Below are 23,329 nucleotides of genomic sequence, written 5' to 3' on the forward strand. Positions count from 1 at the left end.
GGGCTCTCTCTGGGCCACCAGAGAGACAGGGGGGTTCCGGATTGTCAGGTGGGGGGAAGTTAGCTTGTAGCGGGAAGGGTTGCAAAGTGTCTTCCCTCCCTGGGCAAAGGAGCCTGGGAATCCCGTCCCCCTAAACTCTGCACACTGAGGGACCCCTTCCCGACACTCGCTGTCCAGCTCTCTCCCACCTTGCTGGCCACTGGTGTCACCAGCCCCTTCTCCTCGCTCGACCCCTGAAGGCGAGAGGCCATGAGTGTAGAGGCCACGTCTTTGGGGTTGAGTGCCATCTCACAGCATCTGGAACAGGACTTGGCCCATGGCAGCTGCCCCAGGAGTATCTGTGGACTGGCGAGCTGAACTCTGGCCTCCTGACTCGGGACCGAGGCCACGAGCAGAGTTCCGCTCTGTCCCTTGGGCGGCGGCACAGTGGACCCAGGAGCGCGTGGACCCTGGGTCCACCCTACGCCCTTCCGGCTGCAGGGCTCCGGGCAAGGAGCCTGCCTCGTGCTTCCGCGTCCTCGTTTTTGACGTGGGGATCTTCCTGGTTTGTAGGGTTTTCAGGAAGATTTAATTAAACGACACAAATTGTACCGAGCTCTTTATCAGGGTGAACACGGAACTAGCAGCCAGTAAAAAGTTGTCTCCTTCCTTTCTCCGCCGTCCTCCAGACTCAAGCCTGGGGACAGTCCCAGCGACATCTGCTTTCTAACTTGAGACCAGACTCCCAGGCCGGTGAGTGGAGCTCTCCCCCCTGCCCTCCCCCCACCGTCTCCCACATACGTCTGCTCACTTCCCCCGGCTCTGAAAGGTCCTTGACTTCACGGAGGCCACATCCGTGACCTACTGGACCTTTCAATCCTGACGCTGGAAGGATGGCCGGCCGCAGCCGGCGCCTGCACCAAGGGCACTTGGGGTCCCCCAGACAGAACCCCTGCGTCCCACAGAGGCAGGAGGAAAGAGAAGGCCTCGCTTCCCTCTCTGTGCCTGGCCCTGGGGCAGCCTTGAGGGCTGAGCTGGGGCCCCCATCCCGGAGTCATTCCGGGCTCTTCCCCGTCGGGGCTGTGCTGCCCTCTGAGCTGCTCTCCGTGTCCCCTCCAGAGGTCATTCACAGGGCCGGGGCTGTGTTCCCGGGGGGGGGGGGCGTGAGCAGAAGTTGGGGCGGCCCCACGCACACCTCGGGGAGCCAACAGCCTCCTCATCTCGTCTGCCCAACGGTCAAAAATCTGACCTGCCAGCAGCCGCTTCCCAGGGGGTAGCGGCATCGCCTCTGGGGATCCGGCTGATGAGGCCGCGTTGATGAGGGTACTGGCATCCGACAAGGACCGCGTTCAGTGAAAATGGAAACCAGTGAGATCGGCTCAGCGGTAACCGCGCTGTGGAAAATACCCAGCTTTATTGGATCCCGCCTGGCTTTTCTCCCAGAGGAGCAGACGGGGAAGAAGACGCTTGGCTTGCTTAATGAAACGGAGTGACGATATGCAGATTCTAGGCGGTGCGGGGCAAGGTCTTTGGAGACGGACAGACGGGTCCAGTCCCAGCTTCACTACACGTTCTCGTTGTGAGCCCGGCCGCGCTAGTCATTTCCGTAAAGAAGAGTGAATCTCTGAAGGAAGTCTGCACACCTGGCCTGTTGCCTGGACAGACTGTCCTCAGGGGTTGGCCCTCACTTCTTTGCCTCCATGGCCCCCGGGTGACCGGGAATGCCTCTGGAGAACCCTTGCGAATCCCAGCGGAAGGTAGGCCAGTGCAATCATGGCCTGCGGCGGGGATGCGGTCAGGCATGTTTGAAAGGCCTTCTGCGTCCTAACAAGCTCCATTAGGAGAGAGAGAATCCGGCCACAGCTCTTCAGCCCCAGGCCCTGTGTGAGTCCCTGCAATGGTGAGCTGCCTTGGATGGTGCATGGTTTCCAAGCAGCTGGAGAGGGGTCCCAGCTCCTCGATCTCAGGGCCGCACCGCCAACTGTGGGTAGTCGGCCCCGATCGGTGCTCGGCTCAGCTGCTGCGGTATCCTCAGGGCCAGGAGCAGCATCCCCGGCCATCTGGGTCAAGATCTTTCCAACCACCGTGAGAAGGAAGGAGGAAGGGGGTAGGAGGGTGGTCCCCCTCCCCGGGAAGTGCATCATTTGTCCCCAGAGCCTGCAGGGGAGCCCTGCTAACAGGCCCATCCTCGGGCCTTCTGGGAGCAGGGGATGCCCCCCGGGGTGGACGGTTGCTGCCAACCTGCCCCTCCGACCATCCAGCCACCTGGGATTAGAAAAGCAGGCAGAGAGAGAAGCGGGCCCCTGCTCTCAGTCCCAGGTCCGCACGTCAGCACCCAGCGGTCCTGGCTCTGGCCCGTGCTGGCATCCGCAGGACGGTGGAGTCCGCCCCTGCCCCGAGAACCGGAGAACACAGCCAACGAGGTGTTTAATTACTGTGAGCTTCTCTTCTCTCTGCTATAAGCAGGTAGAAATTATGCTGCTTTCCTGAAGGACTTATGGACACACGATGCTTCAGGAAATCAGGACAGGAGCGCACACGAGGAGCCTGGCTGGTGGTCTTACTGTAGGTGTCGGAGAGGGTGGAAGGGGGGCCGGCCTCATCGAGCGTCATCCCGGACAACCTTACCCACCCTCCCCAGTTCGGATGTGCTCCCACGGGAACCTCATCCCTGCCCCGTCGTCTCCGGATGGTCTCGCCCCCTTCCTTCCCTCACGCAACCTTGATATTCTGTCTACTGCGTCCTGCTTGTATGCCGACCCAGCAAACATGAGCCTGGGAGTGGGCTGGACGAGTCACTTACCAGGCTTTTGCCATGACTGCCCCAGCGTGCTCCTTCCCGGGAACTGGCCTCTGGTTTCCTGGAGCAGCTGCTGATGGAGGTTAAGGAATGATGGCTCCTCCTTTGTTCCAGGGAAAACACACTCCCACTCAGCCATGGTGAGCATTTGTATCAAACAGGATTAGGTTCAGCTGCACGTGTGAGAAAACTCAAGAATGATCGTCGTCGGTGTCACTAGTACCAATGACCGTCATCGTCATTACGATTCATATCACTGTCAAAGCTTACTATGTTACTGTGGGCCAGGCGCCCAAAAACCCTGGAGTAGAAGGTCTAATTAGCCTCATTTTACATATGGGGAAACTGAGATAAGGAGAGGTCAAGAAACCTATCCAAGGTCTCAGGGCTAGTGAGTGGAGGCGCTGAGATATACTCAGTGTGTGCTCTGAACTTTGCTGTTGTGGCCAAAAAATAGTGGCTTAAACACTCGAGTGTTTGTTTTTCTCTAAGTGAAGTCTAGAGGCAGGTTGCGGCTGGCATGGTCGTTCCATTGTCATAGGGATCCAGGCTCTTTCTGTCTTTCTGCTCCGTCACCCTTGGCAACAGCGTCCGTTCCCTTGGTTGCCTCATAATCCAAAGTGGCTGCTGGAGCACAAGCCATCATACCTGTTTTCCACATAGGAGAAAGAGGTGAGGGGCAACAACAGGCAAACCTTCTGGATGATCCAACTCCCTTAAGACACCCCCACTTGTATCACATTCACCAGAACTCTGTCCTGCGCCACGTGTAACTGTCAGGTTGCAAAACGGAGCTATTAGAAATGGGCTCGTTGCCTGTACATCTATAATGGGCTCCATTCCCAGGAAGAGGGGGGAAAGGGCCCTGGGGAGAAGCTGGCATCGCCGCAGCAAAGCGGAAAGGTCAGGGCTTTTCTTCGTATTTCCGCTCTCGGTCAACTCCCACGGGGCAAGCAGGGGGTGGCCCCATCCTCTTGTCCATCTGATTTTGGGGGACGCTCACCACTGTAGACCAGCTCTCCCCATCGGCTCTCCTTTCGAGCTCCCTGCCCCAGCCCCACTGGAGATGAGGACCCGCAGCATGTCCATAGGGGGGGTCCCATTGACCGCTGGAGGAGACGGGGTCTTGAACTTGGAAGCTGGACTTTAGTCTTTCACGATTTCCTCCCTTTCGTTCTCTGGCTCAGGAGGAATGGGGTCCAAATTTCTCCTAGGTTTACCCATCCTGGGAGCAGGACCCAGCACCTGTCGGGCTCCGATCCAGATGTTGGGCAACCAGAGGACCTCACTGTTGTTCCTCCCACTACTGACGCCTACCACCCCTGGGATGGCTTCTGTGCATTGGCAGAGCAACGTCTGCCCTCTTCTGTGGGGAGACAGAGGAGCCTGGCGACGGTCGGGGTTGTCAGAGGGTAGGGGATGGATGCAATGTGGAAACGGCAGTGGAGCGTTCTGCTCTTCCAAGATCGGTGATGAAGGGGCGCCCAGGTGGCTCGGTCGGCTAAGCGTCCGACTTCAGCTCCGGTCACGATCTCATGGTTTATGGGTTCGAGCCCCCTTGCGGGCTCTGCGCTGACAGCTCGGAGCCCGGAGCCTGCTTCGGATTCTGTGTCCCCGCCCCCCTCTCTGTCCCTCCCCCGCTGACGCTCTGTCTCTTTCTTTCTCAAGAATAAATAAACGTTAAAAAAAAAAAATTAAAGACGGGTGGTGAACAGCCTAGAGCTTGCCGTCAGATCAATGTCACTTTGCCACCTTCGAGCTGTGTGAGTGAAGCAAGTTATCTACCGCCCCGTGCTTATGGAATATCAACAGTGACAGCGTCTACCAGGTAAGGTTGCCGTGAGTCCCTGGCACATGGCAAGTGCTCAGTAGATGCGAGGAGGAAGGTGATGGCGAAGATAATGGTGGTGAAGGTAGTGGTGGGAAACTGGTGTCCTTGGATGCCTTTGTGATTCCGGAAACACAGTGTAACTCTGGTTAAGTCTCTAGAGTTGAGACCAAAGCACACGTTAGCATTTTCTCATTCGGGTCAGATCACCTAATTGTCCTTGAGGAAAATACTTGCTTATCAAACTGATGCTGGTTCTCTTTCTTAGACATTGTGATGGTTTCTGCCTCCGAGGCAATAATCTTCTGGTGGTGGTGGTGTTTCCTAGGATGACTTTTGGGGGGGGATCCTTTTAAGATGCTAAGGGGCTCGATGAGGATAGTTCAAGAACCTATTAAGTTGACAAAAATTTGTTTTAAGGCAGGAAAAAAGCTTCGGCTGTGCAACCCACACAATAAGTACATGAAGGGCTTCATTAGTTATCTTAACCCACTTAGCATCCTCCCGGGGCCGTTAGAGGTATATGAGGTGACGTTATATGTCGTCTGAGGGGGGTTCCTGATTATGCTTTAAGGAAATCTGACTTAGGGTTACTCCAGACACGGTTTCCTAGGTCCGTTGGTTTGTTTGGGTTGTGATTTTTGTTCACAGGTCCTTTCTACTCCAAAATCTGCCCGATCCACACGAGTCTGAGAGCTGGTGCTGGCCAGGAGGTGGGTTTCTCACATGGGTCCTACGGGCAAGGATGGGTGTTCACCCACCGTGCTCTGCTTTCCAGGTTGCAGGTGCAGAAGATCCAGGGACCACAAACCCTTGGGCTGCCTTTCTGGCTCTGGCCTGACACCAACTCTGATGTTGGGTAACTCTAGGGACTGGAATTAGGATGAGTCTTAACGTAACCGAAAAAGCTGCTCATTTGTGCCGAATGACTTCCGCACTCACACAGGGCTTCCCCGGTTAGTGATGTCACCCTGGCAGATAGGGTTTCTAGAAGTGACTGAACCTGAAAGTCTCTAATCAACTGATGTACAGAGGCTGAGGCATCATTGGCACCGAAGGTGGAGACTTTTGTGGTCAAGCACGTGACTTTTGCAAATGCCTGTTCCGTCTGGCGCCCTGAAACGTGTTTTCCAGCCACCTTGTGATGTCATCCAGCTGTGCATGTCGCGGCTTAAGAGTAGAACCGACTCACTGGACATCCTCACATCTGAGGGGTAGAAAGGATGTCAGCATCGCACGCATGGAGTTGTGGGTCAGAAGCGGCCGCCTCCCCACGAGGTCACAGCTGGTCTTAGTCCTTCTGTGACCGAGACAAGGGCTTGTGGAGGGTTGCTGGTGGGTGTGGAGGGTGGGGACTCTGCCAGGAGACAGGGACGTAAGGTGTGGCCGAAGTCCCAGCTGAAGGAGAGCTTCGCTTACACAGCTTTCTCTTCCCTCCACATCATGCTCCGAGGCTGGCTCCATAGACAGATGCCGTCTTCCAAGTTCACCCTTCACCCCTCTGCCGTGTGTATGAACTCCGAGGCTCATCAGCTTGAGCCGTACGTGGTCCATTTTGGAAAATAGGCTGCAGTCATTTGGAAAGAGGTTTCTAGACCTTCTTATGAGAATCTTTAAGTAGCTGAGCCAAAAGCCTGTGTGTCTGTCCTGCCTGTTCTAGGTGAGTGTGCTGAGGGAGCCACGGGGGACATTAATCTCTGCTGTCCTTTGTATCGGTGACTGAGAAAACAGCCGTTATGCTGTGCGCGCTCCCTGAAGGAAAGGGCTTGCTTTATCTAAAATTTTCCATTGCATCCAGGAGCGGATCTGAATCAGCGTGGTTTGCTATTTTCTGCTCCAGGGACGGAAAAGCACACAGAAGCTCCAGCTACTTTAGCTGCCTGTACCAAGCATGCCCTTGTCACTGAAACACATATATTTTTTTTTTTCAAGAGTCCAGGATGAGGGAAATTTGCCTTTAATTATGTAATTTCATTGTGAGAAGTCATGGACTTCTAGAACAGGACCATTGAGGTTTCTCAACCTTGGTATTGTTGACATTTTGGTCTGGATGATTCTTTGTGGTCGGGGCTGCCCTGTGCATTGTAGGAGTTTGGGTTGCACCCCCCGCCTCCACTCGCTGGATGTCACCCCTAGTGTCCCTCTCTTCCTCCCCAGTCCCCGGCTGGGACATTGCCGAAGGTTCTCTGGGGGTAAGATGGCCCCCCCGAGTGAGGACCACAGCCCTAGAGATAATGAAGACTTCGTTAGTATCCAAGTACATTCTGTGTTCTCACTACATAGAGTCAGGATGGTTCGTTTTTGTCTGTCCTCTTGGCTGGGCCACGGGGCCTAGATATTTGGTCGAACGTTATTTTGGATGTTTCTGTGAGGTTTTGGTTGAGATTCACGTTGAAATCGGTGGACTTTGAGGGAAGCAGAGTGTCCTCCACAATGTGGGTGGGCCTCATCCAGTCGTGGGAAGGCCTGAGAACAACGAAAGACTGGCGTCCCTCCGCAAGAAGGAATTCTGCCAGCAGATGGCCTTTGAACTTGAACTGCACTGGCTCTTCTCTGGGTCTCGCACCTGCTGGCCTACCCCGCAGATTTTGGACTTGCCGGCCTCCGTAATCATGTGAGCCAATTCCTTAAAACAAATCTCTTTATCTATTTCTCTGGCTGGCTATTCTATGTATCTATCTATCTATCTATCATCTATCTATCAATCTATCATCTCTATCTATGTATGTATCTATTACCTATCATATATCATCTACTATCTATCATCTATCATCTATTATCTATCATCTTCTATCTATCTATCTATCTATCTATCTATCATGTATCTATTACCTATCATATATCTATCATCTACTATCTATCTATCTTCTGTTTATATATCTATGTATCTATTACCTATCATCTATCATCTACTATCTACCTACTATCTATCATCTATCTATTACCTATCATCTATCTATCTATCTATCAATCAATCTATCATCTATCTATTACCTATCATATATCTATCATCTACTATCTATCTATCTATCTATCTATCTATCTATCTTCTGTCTATATATCTATGTATCTATTACCTATCATCTATCATCTACTATCTATCTATCATCTATCATCTTCTATCTATGTATCTATCTATGTATCTATCTATCATCTATCTATTACCTATCATCTATCTATCATCTATCTATCTATCTATCTATCTATCATCTATCTATCTTCTATCTATGTATCTATTACCTATTATCTATCATCTACTATCTATCTATCATCTATTATCTATTTTTCATCTATCATCTATTACCTATCATATATCTATCATCTATCTATCTATCTATCTATCTTCTATGTATCTATTACCTATCATCTATCGTCTACTATCTATCTACTATCTATCATTTATCATCTTCTATCTATCTGTCTATTACCTATCATCTTCTATCTATCTATCTATCTATCTATCATCTATCAATCTATCATCTATCTATCTATTACCTATCATATATCTATCACCTACTATCTATCTATCTATCTTCTGTCTATATATCTATGTATCTATTACCTATCATCTATCATCTATCTATCTACTATCTATCTATCTATCATCTATCTATCTATCTATCTATCTATCATCTTCTATCTATGTATCTATCTATCTATCATCTATCTATCTATTACCTATCATCTATCTATCATCTATGTATCTATCTATCATCTATCTATCTATCTATCTATCTATCATCTTCTACCTATCCATCTATCATATCCATCTATCATCTATATCTATGGTCATCTACCATCGTCTCCTGTTCTGTTTCTCTGGAGAATTCTAGCTAATACAACTATTGAGGAAATTTCAAGTCCTCGGAGTTTCACAGCTCACCACCACCACCCACTCACCCCCTCTCGACTTCAGGAGCATATGGCCGTAGACGCCTCCTGGGATGGTTATGAAATGCCTGGGATTTTTTGGTTTGGTTTTGCTTTTGTTCTGTATACTGCAGAGGCCAGCAGGATACAAAGTCTTGGGGGAAAAAAAAGTTTACTTTGGGGTTTGTAGAAAGAAGCATGTAACCAGCATGGCAGCTGTGACGTTCGGAAAAGCTGGAGAACAGCAGAAGGGCACCGCCGGCCGCTGAGGCAGGAGGCAGATGTTTTCAAACTAATTCATTAATTAAAAACCTGCTGGGTCTGGCAATCTCTTTCGTCCCCTTCCAGGTCGTCCCTCCAGCCCTGCCCTTTCTTGGGGTGCCTGAAGGTGGTATCTGCCCGGGCCGGGCAGCGCCCTCCACTTTGCCGGTGGTCGTTCCACTGTCTCCAGTGGTTTCCGCTGTTTCCGGTTGCTTTTGTTCCCGCCACGGGCCTGCCGCACCCTGAAGCTTGGCTCCCAGTGCGCACTGGCTCCCTGTGCCCGTGCCTGGCTTGTGAAAGAACCCGGATCAAGGATGGGGAGAGTGTTGTTCGGGTTTGGGCATGTGCTCGTGCACCCCTGAGTCGGCATTGGGGGGTCATAGAGCATGGGGTTCTCGAGAGGCCTACAGCAGGGCCCCACCGCCTTTGCCCTGTTTCTTCGGCCTCTTAGTGGTGTTTGCTTTAACCGGGCAGAGTCTCATGGTGTCTCTAGTCTTGCGTCCTAAATAACAGCCATCGTGGTAGTGATGATAAGTTAAGATCGACTGAGTGCTCACCCCTGTCACACGCACACAGCCTCATCTGGGAAGTTCAGGAAGGTTCCCTTTGGCAGTGATAAAGCCGATGCCCAGAGAAGAAAAGTGAACTGCTCAGGTACGGAGTGGAGAGTGGCACATGACCTCAGAGGGCCCACGCTTGCTCTGGGCTCCGATGACGGCCGGCACAGCTCCATGAGGGGCGGACCACGGTTTGAAGAGTGGAGTCGAGGCGGGCCCCCGAGTGGATGGGCATTGGTGCCACCGGCATGCACCTGAGGACGGGACAGGGTGTAATATGGTCCCTGTCTTCCTCCCTGGACCCAGAGAGGGACTGGCACAGGAGGGGATGTGTTGAGAGTGGGGAGCTGATCTCCCCAGACCAGGCCAGGGCCTCGCAGGTGATCCAGAAGGGCCCAGAGATGGGGTGGGGGGCGGGCGGGGTCTGCTTCTCTACACCAGGGGAGAGCGCAGGACTCTGGCTCCGTGGGTGCCCCCCATAACCTCTTGTGTCTTGAATCAACCCAATAACACTTGTGAAAGTCACAGGGGGATTTCTTGCTGAAACCAGTCAAGGGGCTGAGCTTTGTACTAGGGAGACATGAGCTCAAACAGAGCACCGTGCACAGCAGGCAGGAGCTAGGGGCCAATGCAAGCTTCCTTGACCTCTGGGTCACATCTGTCCTAGGGGGTCCTCAGGGTCCTAAGGCTCTACCCCTCCCTGCTGTGCTGATCATTAACCGAGCCTCTCTGGCCTCCTCTCTAGTCCCAGACACCGCCTGGATTGGCACTGATCCGGCCCTCCTTTTCTGCAGTCTTCTGTCCCTGCTATCCAAAACCTCCACGCCCTGCCGGCACCGTCTGCCCATGTTGGGGGCTCTGTTCTTTTGAAACTGGTATTAACCAGCTATACAATGAAACTGGTATCTAACACGACCATAGATGTACCAGTATCAATGATTTTTTCGTATTCTTGCAAAATTGCAAAACCCCTTTCTCTGCATACACAGCTTGCCTCTCTCCGCCTGCCTGGCACCTTGGGCTCACATCTCCATTGTGTCCCCAGCAGCCCGTGCCCACTGTCTCCGTCCCCAGGCCCCACTGTCACCCCCACCCTGGCACCACCACACGCCTCGGCCCCTCCTTGTCGAAGCCCTGCTCAGCAGCTCTGCGCAGAGGCCCCACACGGTCTGCCGCTCCCCTCAACTCTTCTCCAGGATGGCACCTGCCCCATCATGCCGTCCAGGCCCCCGACGGCCGCACGGTCCCCTCCTCGTGCCCTCGGCATCCAGCCACGCCTGTGGTCCTGTCTTGGCAGCTGCCTTTCTGGGTGGGATTTCTGTTCCTCGGTCCGGCGAGCACCGCAGAGTGGGGCCCGATGCTGAGGAGGCCGTGGCCCTGGGGCCAGAAGGATCTGGAGTCCAGGCTCAGCTCTGCCACTTGTTAACACGGACTTAAAAAAAAATCATTATCGAGATACACTTCCCACGCCAACAATCTGTCCATTGAAAAAAGTGCACAATTCGAGGGGCGCCCGGGTGGCTTAGTTGGTTGAGCGTCCAACTCTTGGTTTCGGCTCATCAAACCAAGGTCGTGATCTCACAGTTTCGTGGGTTTGAGCCCTGCGCCGGGCTCTTTGCTGACAATGTGGAGCCTGTTGGGGATTTTCTGTTTCCCTCTCTCTGCCCCTCCCCCGCTCACGCTGTCTCTGTCTCTCTCAAAATAAGTAAATAGGCTTAAAGTAAAGTGCACAATTCTGGTTTGGCATATTCACAGACGTGTGCAAGCATCTTCTCAGTTGACTTTTGAGTATTTTCATCGCCTCAGGAAGAAACCCTGTTCCCTTTGGCTCTCACCCACCTCCCTGCCCTCCCTGCCCCCACCAGCCCAAGAGCCATTGTCTCTAGATATTCTCTAGTCTGGGCCTTTCCTATGAACGGAACCCCATAATACATGGTCTTCCGTGGCTGGTATCTTTCACTGAGCATAATGTTTTCCTTTTCATTTTTTAAAGTTTATTTTTTGAGAGAGAGAGAGAGACAGAGAGAGAGAGAAAGCACAGGCAGGGGAAGGGCAGAGGGGAACAGAAGATCCAAAGATCCAAAGTGGGTTCTGTGCTGACAGCAGGGAGCACGATGTGGGTGGGGCTCGAACTCACGAACCGTGAGACCGTGACCTGAGCCGAAGTTGGATGCTGAACTGACTGAGCCACCCGGGCGCCCCTGGTTTTCAAGGTTCGTCTGCCTTTAACCTTTTTATGACCAAATATTCCGTTGTACAGATATACTACGTTTTATCTTCAGTCGATGGACATCGAGGTTGTTTGCACCTTTTGACTATTAAGAACAATGCCACTAGGGGCGCCTGGGGGGCTCAGTCAGTTAAGCGTCCAACTTCGGCTCAGGTCATGATCTCACGGTTCGTGAGTTCAAGCCCCACGTGGGGCTCTGTGAAGACAGCTTGGAGTCTGCTTGGGATTCTCTCTCTTTCTCAAAAATAAACATTAAAAAAAAAGAGTCATGCCGCTAATAAGTGTTCGTGTACACACATTTGTGTGGACGTATGTTTCCATTTCTCTCCGTGGCTGCAACCATTTCACATTCCCGATAGCGCTGCACGAGGGTTCTGATTTCTCCACATCCTTGCCAACACCTGCTGTCCTTTGACTTTGTTGATTTTAGCCTTCCTAGTGGGTGCGAGGTGGTCCCTCACTGTGATTTTGATTTGCGTTTCCCTGGTGACCAATGATCCCCAGCATCTTTTCATGTGCTTGGTGGCCATTTGTATATTTCCCTTCGACAAATGTTTGCTGACAATGGCTTTTGCCACTGGGCACTGGGCTTCCGTCTTCCTGTCTGTGAAATGGGACAGCCGCCACCGATGGAAAACTCTCATAGGGAAGAAGATGTGGGATCTGGAAGCATGTGGCTCTGGACTGAAGACATGGGCAGAGACAGCTGTAGCCTCACAAAGCCGGGACCAGGGGACAGACAGCCTCCTTCGGCTGGAGGCACCAACCATGCCCACGCCTCTCCCCTGCCGCCTGCAGACGGGCTTTGCTCCCTGGCCGGTAATCTGCAGCGGGTAAAGCATTCTTACAGCTAAGTTTATTCAAAAAAGCGATTTACAAAATAGTCAAACAGCGTGAGCCGGGAGGGAGGTTTCTTGGCTTTTCAGCACATGGTTGATGCTCTGGGTTGAACTGTGATTCCCCAAAAGCTATGTTCAAGTCCTACCCCCTAGCATCTGTGAACACGGCCTTATTTGGAAATAGGGTCTTTGCAGATCAAATTCCTTACCATGAGGTCATACTGATTAGGGGGAACCATTCAGTGGTTCAAGTGTCTAAGGACATTGTTCGATGATGGTGTCCTCAGAAGAAGGAAATGTGGACACAGATGCACACAGAAAAGGTGACCACGTGACGACGGGGACAGAGATTGGATTTATGCTGAACCAGCAACGCACGCCAAGGAATGCCAGCAGCCATCAGAAAGGGAAAGAGCATCACCCAGGGCCTTCCCAGGGAGCAAGGCTGGGCTGACATCTCGATTTCAAGCTTCTAGACTCCAGAACCATGGAATAATAGATTTCCATCGCTTCAAGCCAGCCAGTTTGTGGTACTTTGTTAGGCAATGATGTGGGGAAAATGTAGGTCACAATGATGTTAATAATAAAGGCCTGGGGACAATTCTGTTCCATGTTGGTTGTGTGTTTTGCATTTCTGTCTTTTTACAGCGTTTGACAGAGCCCGACTCCCTGCCCGGTGACGCTAAATACGTGAGACCCTCATTTTGTTCCCAGTCTCTTAAGACAAATGTGCTAATGCAAACAGCAGCTCCAGAGGAGACACGAGGGCTAAGGAAAGGCCAGGCTGGTTGGGAGATGCCAACTCTGGCCTGTCAGATGCCTGACACTCAGGTCCTCACCTGAGGGAGGAGGAGGCCCCGGGTGGGGAAACTTCAGGGGACCCTCCCAGTTCAATCCCAGGGTCTAACAGTTGTGCTCTCCTCCTCCGCACAGGGTTCCCGGAGACCTTTGGAGAAAGGTGAATGTCTTTTTCACCAAAAGCTGCTCACAGCCACCCCTGGGCTTACTACTAATTCCTTCTTAAGTCTGTCCCGAAGGGCCTCCCTAGCATAGGGCCAGCTGCTGGGCTCAAGGAATATGTTTTAATCAGCTGCATTAAGCTTTCCCATTTTCAGACATTCTAAAGTAGCTGATGAGACTCAAGGCGTCACCTGTCCAGAGGTTCGACTTTGTGTCTGGGCAACAATCTGTGAAAGTATCCATGACGTGGGCATGTGCCTGATTCTAGTGAAAGTGTCAGGGAGCCCCTGTAAGATGTAAAAGAAAAAAAAATCTCTGAAATATAAGAAAAAACAAACCATGAGAAGAAATGCGGGACTTTTATTGCAATCGTTAATAATCTTGAGGTTAACAATTGAACTCATTGAGGAAAATATTTTGCGTTTAATGATTTAGAGCCCAGGGCTACATGCCAGGAGTAGCTAAAAGTACACGAGAAAAAAATGCACCTTGGGAAACAGCCCGGCACCGGGGGCCGCAAAACTAAAAAGTGTCAAGGAAAAGGATGCGTCTTAATTTCTGTAGCAGACGGTACAACGGTCCGCCCAGGCCTGACCCAGCCCTGGGAGGTGGCTGCTTATTCACTGTGCTCTGTGACATATGGCCCCCAACAGCCAGCTCCCCCCCGCCCCACGGCCCCCCCCCCCACGGCCCCCCCCCCAGTCTGCAGCCCTGCAAGCCCCATGATACCAACATCTCCACGGCTAAGAAATACTAGATGTGATGACAGGGCACCTTGAGGGTTATTCGCTGGCCCTCAGCAAATCAACGAGAACGAGCAGAGAAAGCAAACCTGCCTTTAGAAGGTGAAGCAGCGCTGGGCTCCCCCCTCGGGGAAGGGCGAGGGGCGGGTCTGATGAGGTCTGATGAGGTCACGGTGCCCAGCTGGCAGGTGCGGCTTTGGTAAGGACATCGGGCGGCCGGCGGCGCTGGCCTCCGGCAAACACGGCCGTCGGCGGTGGCCGGTCAGGGCCCGGACGGCACAGCATCCGAGTGGACCGGCCCTTTGGCTTTTCGGAACAATAAAGCACTCGACTGCCGTGAGCCCAAGAGCCGTCCAGGGCCGCTCCGGGCAGGAAGGACACGCTGCAAGAGTAGGACCGTCCGGCTCGCGCAGGTGAACGGGCCCGGCAAACCGCACGCGGGCAGAAGAAACTCAGGGCAGTGGGATTGACAGGTGTTTTCTAGCTCACGTGGAACACGGTGTTTCTAACTTCTTCTAGGCAGAGTTTCATCTGCTCTTTCCACAACGCTCTTGCTTTGGTGTTCCAGAACCAGCTTTACGTCTACTCCTCCACCGGTCGGTGGTCACTTCTAGAACTCAAAAGCGGCTCTAGAGGGGATTACGAGAAACGCAGGTTTGCCTGATTGCCCCGCTGGAGGCGGTCTGGATCGGGCCCGTGCCGGGTTTGGGACGCACACGGAGATCTCATTCTGGAGCTGTTCCCTTTGCACAGACTGTCTACGATCTCCTTCTCCAGAAGGTGGCTCCTGGGATTCAAAAGCCATTTCAAAGACGGGAGCTTCTCTTTGGCTTTTCCCAGGAGTACCTGGTGTCCCCCTACAGCGACCCCCTGTCACACGGGAAGGAGAATTCAGTAACGCTAGTGCCACTTTCAAAAGCCTGCCTTGCCCTGCCTTTCTGAAACGCGCCCCTGTGATTCTGAAACGTGTCCCCTAGGTGTTAAGACGCGTTGTCCTGTTACTAAAAAGCATGAAATGGTCCACTTTCCCTCCAGCCTTAATCTCGTCCTCCCAAATCTGCGCCCTCGACGACCGCTGACGTACAAGTAAAGCTGGGCTTTGAACACTTCACTTAGGTCTCGGCAAGTTCTGCTAAAGGCACATACAGGGGCACGCTGACCCTCAAACGACATCAACCAGGACTCCCTGCAAATGAGGTTTGGGGTCAGATCCTTTCTAGTGTCAGACACGGAAATTTAAGGCAAAGGACGGGGGCGCTTCACTTTGTCTTAGATTTCCCAGGGGAGCAGCGGGTTGAAGAAAACGCCAATTGTCTCTGCCGGGGAAATACCAAAGGTCGGGATATCGAGGCACTGCTGGTGGGGGCGCTGGGGCCTCGCCGTTCACTTGCGAGGCTGCTGGATGTGCTGGGTTCTCGGGGAGGGGTGCTTGTCCATGGAGGCGTGGGGCTTCTGGTGAGCCACCTGGGCGGCCGCCGGCGGGAAGTCTTTGTCGCCCTGTCGGGAGACAGAATGCACCAGCTCACCAACACCGAACAGCGGGGTAACGCAAGACCAAAGCCCCCGACCCCACGTCCTCTGGCTTCCCCGTAGGGTGGGCAGTGGGCTGGGGAACCTGCTGGCAGGTAGAGGGCTGTCTCCTGGGACCGTGGGGGTCCTGAAGCTGTCTGGGGTGCTGAGGGGGGCACCCAGAGGGTGACAATGCTGTCTGCCCCCCTTGCCATGAGCTCAGGTCTCCATACGAGTCGCTCAGGACTAAGCCGGTATTGGGTGGCTTTCTTCTGCGAGAACTGTGACCTCTACATCCAGGGACAAAACAGAACCAAATCCAGTGTCCTAATTCTGATCTGCTGCCATGGCCGAGTCAGGGCACTTGTTGGGAAGGAGACACAGCCAGGGCAGGGCTGAAAGCCATGAGATGAAGCCAGATCCAACCTGCTGAGTCTCACAGAAGGCACCCGGCTGTTTGTCGGGGAGGAAATGCCTTCTTGAGACAACAGTGCATGTGTGATGGTGGCTGGGGCCCAGACCACGGCAAGCAGGCTGGAGCCCTGATGTGCAGGGGCTGAGCTGTCACCATGGGTGACTCTGGCCTTGTGTCAGCATTTAATTTTCTTTTGTGTATTTGAGGAGCCACCTGTGTGTCCCCCGGGGTCCTGGGGCTCCGTGGTGAGCTGTGTCCAGCAAGAGCATTTTCTTAAGTCCTCACGTGCTAAGGGCTTGGATGTGCTGTGAGCCACAGGGCTGTGGTTGGCACTGCTGTGCCCTCCCTCAAAGGAGAGTGTGCTGCTGGGTCATTAAAGGAAAATGTTGGGGGGCACTTGGGTGGCTCAGTCAGCTAAGCACCCGACTTCGGCCCAGGTCTCCATCTCGCGGTTCGCGGGTTCGAGCCCCGTGTCGGGCTCTGTGCTGACGGCCCAGAGCCTGCAGCCTGCTTCGGATTCTGTCTCTGTCTCTCTCTGCCCCTCCACTGCTCACACACACTCTCTCTCTCTCTCAAAAAATAAACATTAAAACACATTTTTTTTTAAAAGTTGGGTTTCACCAGAAGTGGGGCTCTTGAAAAGTAAAGGGTGCAGCAAAACCCCCGTGAGTTTAGTCTGGGGGTGGCAGACATTTGTGGTAACGGGCCAGACTGTAAATATTTCGGGCTTCGTGGCTCAGCTGCCACTGTAGCAGGAAAGCAGTGTGGACACGCATGAATGGGTGTGGCCGCGTGGGGCTAAAACCGCATCCACGGACACCGGGATGTGAATTTCATGTCATTTTCATGTGTCACAACAGCTAACTCTTATTTCGATTCTTATTAAGTCTTGTTTCGCTGGGGAGCAGCCGACCCTGGTTGAGTCGAAAGAGAAGGGGGAGCACGAGGAAGGCGGGGGGCAGGCAGCTCCGGCTCCTCTGTGTGAGCCCTGCTGGCAGTGCTCGCCACACAGTGCTCGCCGTGGAAGCGCTCCACGGACACGACACAGCCTCTGGACCAGGGGCCTCTGGGCCCCGACAGATGAACGAATGGGGTCTAACAAAGACAGGAGGAGTCCCACAGCGCACCGAGGGCTTGGCGGAAAGGCTCTTACCCGGGCGATCACACCGGAGATGAACACGGTCGGTTTGGGCGGGCTGCAAGACAAGAAGGGAAAAGGCGATTTCAGGGAACAGCTCACAGAAGTGGAGGGAGGCAGGCAGCGCGAACTGGAGGAGGTGGGTTTGGGGGAGTGTAACAGACGGTGACCCAGGAGGAGGGAGGAAGGGGCAGCCGACCTCCTCTAGTATCGCATCCCACCCCCCGCTGGCCATTGGGGTCCTTCTCCTGAGGCTGAGTTCGGGCAGGAGCGGGAGACTAGCAGGCAGCAGGTGAGTCCTGTGCTTTCTTTTGTTGTCGTTCGGGGGGCTGTCCCCAAATTGAGGCTAGGGCAAGCCCAGGTGTTTCTGTTTCAAGAGACGATGGACACAGGTGCTTCCTGAGGGAGGGAAGAAACAGGGTCGCCCTGGGCTGAACTCGGAGACCCCCACTAAGGAGGCATTCTTCCGGGGCCCTCGCAAGGTCCGCGGCTTCTTTCTGGCAGCTTCTAACGGGTGAGATCCCAGAGCCGATGCAAAAGCTCCTGGCCCCTAGGAGACCCAAGTATTAAAAATGCAGGGTCCTTGAGAAGCTATTGTCATTTCTTAACATCTCAAGTCATATTGAACTCGCCCACCTGTCAGCAAGACTGGGGAGGTGGGGGACAGGACCAAAGCAGTAACTGTGCATTGCAGAAACGCAGACAAGTTCAAACGTGCTGAAGTCAGTTGTCATTCTACCAAGTGGAAATGATCGCAGTTAATAGATGGATATCCATCCTGTCTTTCTTTCTGTGGACAGACACACTTGTTTTCATATTAAACTTCTTACAAAAGAGTCAGGTTGTTTTCTGTATTTGGGATACGCCGAGCATACTTTCACGTTAGCATACACTTTCCTGTGCATTTTCAAAAGTGGCTGCACGTCATTTAAAAGTGGCTGCCATCATTTAAAAACATGAGAACACAGTTCCAGGGAGTACACAGGTGCGCGCCCCCTGAATGCCTCCACCAGAGGTGAGGGGACCTGGGAGCAGGAGGTGAATACAACGCCAGCCGGGCAGGGAGAGGGTAATGGGGGGTGCGGGCGGCTCCGGTGGGTGGACAGCCTTGCTGGGCAGACAGAGGGGGGTCCATCCCGTGAGCTGCCCAGCTTGCCTCCCACCTGCTCTGCCGGGCATCCTGGGAAGGAAACCACTTGTCTTAGCTTTGTTTTGCCGCAGGCAAAAGTCCCAGGATTCGGTAAGTTCACTGTTTATATCCCTAACAGTTGAGCTAAAATACCCCAAATTCCCCCAAGTGATTTCTGTCACTTCATGAGACTAAGAAACTTCAAGTCTTACTAAGCAGCACAGAAACGTCCCCTACGTGACTGGTTTTATTTCATTTTTGTTGTGTGCTTAAATGGGTTGGATTTTTTTTTTCTTTTGTTACACATATGATTTGGCTACAGGATCAATAGCCAACCAGAGATGAATGAGTTCAACTCAAGTGTGAGTCCCCCATGTAGTGTACTTGGATTCTAACATTTCATAAATGTTTTAGGAAGGAATATGGTCCTGGCACCATAAAACTTTCTTACATTTTGAATGTTCCTTTAAAAATCTAGGAAGAGGGGCACCTGGGTGGCTCAGTCTTCGGCTCAGGTCACGATCTCGTGAGTTTGAGCCCCAAGTCGGCCTCTGTGCTGACAGCTCAGAGCCTGGAGCCTGCTTTGGGTTCTGTGTCTCCCTCTCTCTCTGCCCCTCCCCTGCTTGTGCTCTGTCTCTCTCTCGAAAATAAGATTAAATAAACCTTAAAAAAATTAAAAATAGATAAAAAATAAAAATCTGGGAAGAGCCTAAAGTAGGGACGGTTCCATTTCGTCAACTAACCACACGGCATCACCTTCCAGGGAGGCACCGCCATTGTTTTGTACCAAGAGTGTATGATTGCTTGAATCATCTCCACTTTTTTTGGTTTTGTAACCTCAGTCAAGGCTCTTAAAGGCAGTAGAGACAGCTCCCTCCCCTCAGCAAGAACTGGGTGAGAAAGTCACCCACAGAGAGTGAATCTAGTCAGAGTAAATACACAGCAGAGTGGCTTCCCTCGTCCAAAGTGAGCCCCAAAAGGTGGCTGAGGAAGCGTGAGCCATTATCTATATAGAACACATATGCCTGGGCGTCCGGCTGGCTCCGTCGGTTAAGTGTCCAATTTCAGCTCAGGTCATGACCTTGCAGTTTTTGCGTTTGAGCCCCACATCGGGCTCTCTGCTGGCAGTACAGAGCCTGCTTCAGATCCTCTGTCCCCCTGTCTCTCTGCCCCTCCCCTGCTCGTGCTCTCTCTCTCTCTCTCTCTCTCTCTCAAAAATATGTATTAAAAAAAGCCCACATATGCTCTCTCTCTCTCTCTCCCTGTCTCTTTCTATACGTGTATGTATACATTCATTATTGAAAAACAGACAAAAGCAGACAAGACAAAAAGTTAAAATCACGTGTAATTCTAACTGACTGTGTGTATAAAACACACAGATGCACATTTACGCCCAGAGCCAGACTATAAGGAAACTGCAGCCACATCAGCAGGTTACGCTCCTGGGGGAATAGCACCTGGTTCTGGAGAAAGGAGGTGGCCTGTCGCAGGCAGAGTGCCAGCCTGCAGTGGGTCCCACGTCCTGAACCCCTGGAACGCCCGGCCCCCTCCAGACGGCAGTCCCTGCCCGTGGCTCCTGGGATCTGGTCATCGGCGCACGCTCCCCTGTGTGCGTGGAGGAAGGGTCTCCAGACCCTAGGAGCCCCATCACGGGGTCCTACGCTTCCACCCGATGGCCCCCTGACCCTCCTCCGAAGTGCCCTTCAAAGTCTGGGTATTTCCATGCAAGTCGGTCCCTGTATCTCCCACGTTAAACACGAGGGTGGGTTCCAGTCCTTGCCTTGAGAACGTCTCGGGACATGTGTGTCAATGATCCTAAGAGGTCACTAATGGCCCTGGTCCAGCCCCAGCATCAGAAAATGCACGTGGAGGGAGGGAGCGGCCGTGCCTGGGATCTTGGCTCCCACAGGCTCCCCTCCAGGTGAGTCTCTCAAAGAGACCTCCCCTCACGACAGTAGAGCTTCCAGAGCGACTCTGGGGACTAACAGAGACCCCGAAATAAGAGCGCCCCCAGCCCGGCTCACTCCCTAGGGGGTGTGCAAAATGGCGCTCCCCTCGCCGACCCCCGTCTTCCGGAGGCACCTGCGCCTTGACGAGTCCTTACTTAAGCTGTTGGGCTTTAATGGCTTGTTGGATTCGGCTCATAAAGGGAAAGTGTGTCCGTGAAAAGCAAGCTGGACTCCGAGGAAAGAAATAACGCTCGGAGAACAGTCCGGGCGATGGGTGGGAAGACAGCCGGGTGCTGGTGGCTCTGTACACCAGACTTTTTAAAAAATTTTTAATATTTATTTACTTTTGAGAGACAGACAGATTGGAGTGGGGGAGGGGCAGACAGAGAGGGAGACACAGAATCCGAAGCAGGCTCCAGGCTCCGAGCTGTCTGCACAGAGCTGGATGTGGGGCTCGAACCCACGGACCATGAGACAACCACCTGAGCCAAAGCTGGACACCCAACTGACTGAGCCACCCAGGCGTCCTAAGCCACCCAGCTGTCTTAGGGCATGTATATCCTGTACAAAATGGCTCTTTAGGGTTGCAATGGAGGGAGGGGAGTTTCTGAAACATTCTGCTGAAATTCAGGAACCACTTTCTGGTTAGGGGTGAGAAGAGGGAACAGGTGACGGGCGCATATACCCCATGGCCCCTTTGGAAAGGAATCCGGAAACGGTGGGCAACCCAAATTGCAGAAGTAAACATTAACATTCCATATTAATAGAAATATTAAAAGATAAGTAAATACTAAAAAATTCAAAACTCAAATATCCTCTTTTCCAGCCTTTGGTTTTTGGCGTTGTCTTAAGAAGTACATGGCACACTGATCGTGCCTACGCGTATCACAGGCTTCTTGCCGGGCATACCGGCGGGCACGGGCCCACGGGGTTGCCGAGAGAGCTGTGCAGGGGTGAGGGGGTGTGGCCCAGGGAGCCGCTGAGGCCACACCACCCCTACGTCTTGGCCACCGCAGGCCCCATTCCTTCCGCCAGGTGCGGGGGTTGTGACCCCCTGTTCAGAGGGACAGGAAGTCACCCTCTGTGCATCCAGAGGGCCGATCTGGGCAGAGGAGCAGGGGCGCCAAGCTGGCTTCGGTCTGAGCAGACTCTGGGGCGCAGCCAAAACCAGGCATATTCCATCCAGTTAAGCCGGCTCGGAAGCGGCAGTGAAGACCTCAGACTTCATCCGGCTTCCCTGTGCTCCCGCGTCTCCATCTGTCGGTGCTGGTAAGAAATACAGCACCGGAAGCCACAAGGGGAAAAGCCCTGCAGATTTTTAGGTAGGTTTTTCCCATGTTTTTTATTTATTTTTGAGAGAGAGTGTGAGTGGAGGAGGGGCACAGAGAGCGGGACCAAGAATCATCCCAAGCAGGATCTGCTCCGGCAGCACCGAGCCCGGTGCGGGGCTCGAACCCACCAACGGTGAGCTTTCGGGACCCGGGCCAAAATCAAGAGTCAGACGCTTAACCGACCGAGCCAGCCAGGCGCCCCTGCACTGTTTTAAGTTTTAACAACACATTCAAGAAATGTGCTGCACGTGCACACTCTTACCTAGCCTGCAGGGGAGACCCGGGCCCGGGCTGGCTCTCTTCAGCTGCAGGTAAACGATGCTCCCGAAGACGGTGTGCACTCTCCCCTCCCCGCCCGGTCTGCTTTAAAATCCCAGCTAGCTCAGCAACTAATTTATTCACCGTTGTCGCTGCTGTATATCGTACAGCTGTACAACTGAGTGACAATACATTCACGATGTCACGCAGCCACCTCCACCGCCACCACCCGTTTGCAGGGCTCTCGCATCCTTAGGAGACACTAGTAAACAGCAACCCTCAACCCCCTCCCCACCCCCTCCCCACCCTCCTCCCCCCACCCCCTCCCCAGTCTCCTCCCCCAACCCCCTCCCAGTCTCCTCTCCCAACCCCCTCCTCCGGTCCCCTCCCCAGCCTCTTCCCCCAACCCCCTCTTCCAGCCCCGTCCCCACCTCCTCCCCAGGCCCCTCCCCAGCCTCCTCTCCCAGCCCCCTTCCTCATCCCCTGCAACTGCTGTTCTTTCTGTCCTAAGAACTCAAACTACTCTGGGCACCTCATATGAGTGGCATCACACAATATTTGTCCTTTTATGCCTGGCTTATTTCACTTAGCATAAGCTCACCCAGGTTGTAGCACATAGCAGAATTTCCTTTTTTTTTTTTTTAAAGTTTATATTTATTTTGAAAGAGAGAGGGAGCGTGGGAAGGGCAGAGAGAGAGAGAGAGAGGGAGGGAGAATCTCAAGCAGGCTCCACACCGTCAGCTCAGAGCCTGATGCAGGGCTTGAACTCACTAACCGTGAGATCATGACCTGAGCCGAAACCAAGAGTCAGATGCTTCACCACCGAGTGAACCACCCAAGTGCCCCAGAACTGCTTTCGTTTTGAGGCTGAATTATATGCCATTATATGGGTAGGTCATGTTCTGTTTTTCCATTCATTGCTGATGGACATTTGACTTGTTTCCACCTTTTCGGCTCTTGTGAATTTTAATGATGCTATGAACACTGGTCTAATAGGATCTGTTGGGAGTCCCGCTTTCAAATCTTTCGTGTACATGCTCAGAAGCGGAACTTCTGGGTCATACGGTAATTCGTGGTCGGCTCTGAGGAACCGCCAAGCTGTTTTCCATAGACGTTCCACCGCTGAGGTTCTCACCAGCAACGCACAAGGTTCCAATTTCTGCACATCACCAATACTGGTTCTACTCTGGGGTTTTTTTGATAGTAGCCATCCTAATGTGTGAAAAGTGGTGTCTTGTTTAGACTTAGCAACTAATTTTTTTTTTCAAATTTTCATTTAAATTCTAGTTGGTTAACATACCGTGCAATATTGGTTTCAGGAGTGGAAGCCAGTGACTCATCACTTACATACGACACCCAGTGCTCATCCCAGAAAGTGCCCTCCTTAATGTCCATCACCCATGTAGGCCATCCCCCCCCACCTCCCCTCTCCCCGGCCGGCAACCCTCAGTTTGTTCTCTGCATTTAAGAATCTCTTGTGGTTTCCCTCTTTTTTCTTCCCTCTCCCATATGTTTGTCTGTTTTGTTTCTTAA

General features: G+C 52.8%; 1 protein-coding gene across 1 annotated transcript in view; it reads right to left on the minus strand.

The window, feature by feature from the left end:
- Positions 1 to 14,227: 14,227 nt before the first annotated feature.
- The window catches only part of DAP (death associated protein), a 63,049-nt gene continuing 53,947 nt past the window's right edge, over positions 14,228 to 23,329 (minus strand). Inside the window, exons 3-4 of the mRNA XM_058715679.1 lie at positions 17,145 to 17,187; positions 14,228 to 15,564 (exon numbers count right to left, since the gene is read on the minus strand). Coding sequence (XP_058571662.1) covers positions 15,451 to 15,564; positions 17,145 to 17,187 — 157 coding nt within the window. The 3' untranslated portion in view covers positions 14,228 to 15,450. The remainder of the gene's footprint in view (positions 15,565 to 17,144; positions 17,188 to 23,329) is intronic.

The sequence above is a fragment of the Neofelis nebulosa genome, chromosome 1 (assembly GCF_028018385.1).
Source record: "Neofelis nebulosa isolate mNeoNeb1 chromosome 1, mNeoNeb1.pri, whole genome shotgun sequence".
NCBI lineage: Eukaryota > Metazoa > Chordata > Mammalia > Carnivora > Felidae > Neofelis > Neofelis nebulosa.